We start from the raw sequence: 5121 nt of genomic DNA, 5'->3' as shown, positions 1-5121 counted from the left end.
GAGTACCCCCACACTGCCCTGCCGCGCCGTGCCACCTCGGCGTCCCGTTCCGGAGAAGCTCCCCGCCGCCCGCGCGGTCCCGCCGACGACGTCGACGTTGCCCCCCGGCCCAGTCCACCTACGCGCTTCGCACTCGCATCCCCTGTTGCCGGAACCTGGCCATCCATGCCAATGGAAGCTCGCGCACTCCAGCCCCTGTCGGAGCACCACGTGTCCGGCCTAGAGACGGATAACCATTCCGTCCGTGCATGCGGGTGATTGATCGATCGGGGCGGGGGGTGGCGCGAGGCGACCGGCCCGATGCGCAACACCTGGACGCGGCGCCAAGCCACCGGAGGGCCCTACATGTTCTCGACCGCCAGGAGTGGCGCCACGTGTGAGCATCGCGCCGGTCGGACCCGGCCGCGGAGCACGGTATAAGAGCCGCTGCGCCGTGCCCCGAGCGCCACTCCACTGCTACTACGACTGCGCCGCCTGGCGCCTGGTAGAACGCTAGAAGTAACTTGGAGCTAGCCAGATTGGCAAAGCTTCGGCGAGCCGCGACAGCGAGCGGAGACGTGTGGGCGTCTCCTCGATCGATCGGCCGAGAGGACGGCATGGAGCGCGACTGCCAGTTCATGGTGGTGCCGCCACGGCACCCGTACGAGGATGGCGGCGGCCATTTCATGCACCACCAGCTGATGGTGGCCGGGGACCACGACCCCGCCGGCGCGGGGCGCGGCGGCGGCGGGGAGAGGAAGCGGCGGTTCACGGAGGAGCAGGTGCGGTCGCTGGAGACGACGTTCCACGCGCGGCGGGCAAAGCTGGAGCCCCGGGAGAAGGCGGAGCTGGCGCGGGAGCTGGGCCTGCAGCCGCGTCAGGTGGCCATTTGGTTCCAGAACAAGCGCGCCCGGTGGCGCTCCAAGCAGCTCGAGCACGACTACGCCGCTCTCCGCGCGCAGTACGACGCGCTCCACGCCCGCGTCGAGTCGCTCCGGCAGGAGAAGGTCGCGCTCGCCACCCAGGTACCTTTACTCCCATCCATTATTCCGACGATCCCTCGCGCGGCCGCGCGCTCCAATTGGTTCTGACTGACCGATTAATTGCTGACGGGGTCTGCTGGATTGATGATGATGCGCGCAGTTGGATGAACTGAAGGGGAGGCTGAACGGGCGGCAAGACCAGCAGCAGCAGAGCGGCAGCTGCGAGGTCAACGGGGCGGAGGCGGCCGACGACAGGAGGAACACTAATAGCGCCAGCTGCGTGGTGGAGGACGACGGCGCCGTGACGCCCGCGGTGGACGTCTCGGAGGAATCGGCGGCGGCGGCGACCGCCGAGTACTGCTACGATGACCACGTCGCGTACGGGGGCCTGCCCGATCCCTTCTGCACCACGCCGGACCTGTGGGATACATGGCCGCTGCTGGAGTGGAACGCGGTCGCATGAACCCCCGCGATGCAGGAGGATATTGTAGTATTCGTGTACTCATGTCTCTGTATGATAGCGTACCAGTGGATTCATGTTGCACTCCTAGCTAATAGAGTAGCAAGTGATCAGCTGATCGATCCGTGGAGACATCGGCGGGAACAGAACAGGAAACTGGCCAGACCGGGGATTCAGATTCCGACCGGCGGCCGGCTGGCCGGGGCACGTAACGATCAAAGCTTCGTGCATTGTACACCGGGGATCGACGGGTCGATCCGTCGACTCCTCGACGGCGTTCAGCACTTTTAGGATTCATGTTTCAGAACCCGACCGGATGTCAGACGTGGTCTCTGCGTGCTGATGCTGTTGCTGGCTGCACTCGCATGTTCTAGACGTTCCTCTGCTCGTCGCCGTCCCATGTAGGCCATTGACCGGTTCAGCACGTTCGTCGTCGTACTCGTACCCGCACCTATTAGGACGACGGCTACGCGCCGGGGACGAGCGAGGAAGGTGTCGCGCTCGCCGGGGGACAGGGTCTCTGTCGGCGGCACAGGAGATGATCCGGATTTCCTTGTCGCTCCTTTGGAAGGTAGCAGCCGATCCACTCGTCGTGTCACGCCTCCCTTCGTCGTCCCCGGCGCTGTTGCGCGGGGGGCGCAAAGGCGGGGGGAGAAAAAGGAAGAGAGGGAGGAAAAGATGCGCCGGCGCTGTCACGGGGAGAGGAGGAGGTGGCGAGAATTTAGGAACGTTCTGGATGCGTGGCCCGGCGGCCAAATGGGTGGTGGAAACGACTCGCCGGACGCGAAAGCGACGCCGGAGCGAATCGCAAGTACGCAAATGTTCCGACGAGTTTCCCGGGAATAATTCCCGTCGGCGAATTTTTGGGTTGCCACCTCATCACATACTAGTATTGTGGTAGCTACTCCCTCCGGGGATGCAGGACTACACGTATAGACGGAAGAATACGGCCTGCTGCGCGAAGTAGAGACAACAAGCTCATCCGCACGTTGGTCTCAAAGAACGGAAAAAACACTCGCAACTTAAAAACCATCCGTCCTCCTACAATACGGGTAGGACTCCCCTTTTATACAGTGATCCATGGGTCACTTTACATTCGGAAAATGTCCTTCCTCATCTACTACATTCCTAGGATATACCGTACATAAAGATTATTGGGGTAGCGTGTATAAATTGAATTTTCCTACGTAGTCACGCTTCTCACGCCTTCATGTAGTCACGTCTGTCACGTCTTCATGCAGTCACGTTTCTTACGTCTTCATCTCCTTTTAACCTTGGGATTTCTTCTCTGCGTCGGATCAAGTTTTAAGCTTCGAACCGCCACCCTCGAGCTGGGCGAAGTCCTTAGCCTCATGGCTAAATCCTTGACCCAGGAGAAATGCTTAACCTCGTGGCGCCTGATCCAGTTATGATCTTGAGTAAAAAGCAGAGTTGAAAGCTCGATGTTTAAGACTAGCTTCGAACACTCGAGGGTAAGTTAAATTGCATATCAGTTATCAACCAATAGCTATTAGCTTCGAAGTCTCAAAATAGCAAAGAGGGTGCGAGGTTAGATGAGTTTAGATTGTCAGTCCAGAGTTAGCGAGGTTAACAAGTTTCGAATCTTGATCGACATGTTGCGAGGTTAAGCTATTCTTGCCTACTGACGGCGCTCGAGGTTATGTAGTTTTTGGATGATCCCCAACAGTATCCCCTCGTGGGCAAGAGTCGACTTCGACGGGCCGAACCCGTGACAAAGGATCGCTCTACCAAAAAAGTCACCCTCGAGGGTCGGAGGAGAGATGAGCCAATGGTTACTTTCTGCGCCTTACATGTTGACTTTTGATTGTTTGACGCTTCGGCTACGGTTCGAGGTTCGAGATGCCTGTTCGCGCCCGTTAGCATGCCTATAAAAGGTGGGGGTGCGAGTCGCCTTGGATTACCCTCGCGCCTTGTTGTTACTTTACGCGCTGCGAGCTTGGAGCTTTAACATCCGTGCTTGTTATGCTGTTTTCCTTGATCTTCAAAGCTTCAAAGGTATTGATGTTGTCTAATTTTTCATTCTCGCTTAACTCTTGTTTTATTATTTCGTTTTGATTTTCTGCTTATGTGCTTTTCAGCTAGCTCGGATTATGCAAACTACGAAGCTGATGTCTTCCGAAGAACAAGTGGAACAAACGAGGTTACATGACGACGCTGTTGAGGGACAAGGGTCTGGCGAGGTTGGTGGAATTTTGGTTTCTTCCGATATTGATAGTGGGGAGGATCTTTCAAACGTAGAGGCTGACCCATCGGAATTAATGGCTGGCAAGGACGAGTACCCTCCTACTCTGTGCTTTGGGCGATCATTGGCTTCACAGAATACTATTGATTTCTATGTGAGTAAAGGATATTTTCCCGAGGGTGTTGCTAGGCCCCCTGGTGATGAGGTAGTGCCGAAACCGCAAATTGGCAAGGTTGTGGTATTTAGGGACTTCTTTATCGCTGGATTGTGGTTTTTGCTGCGATAAAACATTGACTGTGATCTTGGAAAGACACAATGCCAAACTTCACCAGCTTACCCTAATTCTTTCGTTGAACTTTCCAAATTTTACTGGGTTTAGCATACTTTTGGAGGTGCGATCGATGTTGATGGGTTTGCGAGGTTATTTGAGCTTCATGTTCAGAACAAAAGAGTGGAGTTTGATGATGAGGATGACGTTTTTAAAACGCAATTTGACTGCTGCATGTTCATGACTCAAAGGAAAAACGAAAACAGGAAAATTACCAGAGTTGAGCTTTCTTCGGTGCAAAAGAATAGATGGGACGATGACTGGCTCTACTATTGGTTCTATATTAAGATGGATATATCTGATGGCTATAGTCAGTCGTTTTATCCATTTTTTACGTCGTTGTCGCCTTTGGACGTTACAACTGCTCCTCCATTCCTAAGGTCAAAAAGCTTTCCGAGAATGTGAAGAGGCTTTTGTCCTTGCCTTCTCGTCAATTGCTGGGCGAGTTTTGGTTGAGGAATTTTTGGCGGTAGACATTTAGCACCTTTCTAGCGGATGGGCACCAAAGGAAATCGTGATGAAGTCTGTATTGTGGTACCCTAGGCCAGTCCCTTACCCTATTTTTGGATTGAGTTTGTCGGAGAGTGTTAACGTCGTCATTTTTGTTGACGAGGTTGAAAGGCGAGCTGTGGATATTGTTGGACCCTATCATGAGAGTGAGTACTTGTCTGCTCACAAGTTTGTTACACAGGTCTCTGAGTAAACCGTGTTCCTTTTGAGATGGGTATTGAGGTCGAGCCTCACGCCAAGCCTCATAAGCCCTTCAAGTGGATGCAGGAGGCTGGCTTGACTGGCTCAGTTGAAATTGGTGGGAATGGTGGCAAAGGGAAGAAGAAGAAATTCGAGGACTTGGCCTCTAAGCTTGCGAACGAGGTCGGCAAGAAATCTAAAAACCTCCATCCTCGAGGCTCTTAAAAAGAGAGGCTTGCTCGGTCAAAGCTCTTCTGATGATCAATAGGTGAGCATCTTTGGGAAGAAACCTGGGGTTGTAAGAGCTCTGTGCCCGCAAATCTTAATCCCGAGGCTAAGCCAGAAGCTACAATGCCAAAACTTGAGGCTGTCGATGCTCTTGCTGGTCTGAAGTTGAAGAAAGCTGGCAATAAGACCAGGAAATTATCAGTTGGTGGGGCTAGAATTGTCAGCGCCATGGATGAAGAGGAAAATGAGG

At 54.3% G+C, this 5121-nt stretch overlaps 1 protein-coding gene across 1 annotated transcript; it reads left to right on the top strand.

Annotated features, from left to right (window-relative positions):
- The first annotated feature begins 439 nt into the window (after positions 1-439).
- Positions 440-1731, top strand: LOC101764633 (homeobox-leucine zipper protein HOX24). Its single transcript, XM_004953233.4, has 2 exons — positions 440-1004; positions 1123-1731. Exons 1-2 carry the CDS (start codon positions 597-599, stop codon positions 1423-1425), a joined length of 711 nt encoding a protein of 236 aa, XP_004953290.1. The 5' UTR covers positions 440-596; the 3' UTR covers positions 1426-1731.
- The last annotated feature ends 3390 nt before the right edge of the window (positions 1732-5121 follow it).

The sequence above is a fragment of the Setaria italica genome, chromosome I (assembly GCF_000263155.2).
Source record: "Setaria italica strain Yugu1 chromosome I, Setaria_italica_v2.0, whole genome shotgun sequence".
Lineage (NCBI taxonomy): Eukaryota > Viridiplantae > Streptophyta > Magnoliopsida > Poales > Poaceae > Setaria > Setaria italica.
This window is presented reverse-complemented; position numbering and strand designations above follow the sequence as displayed.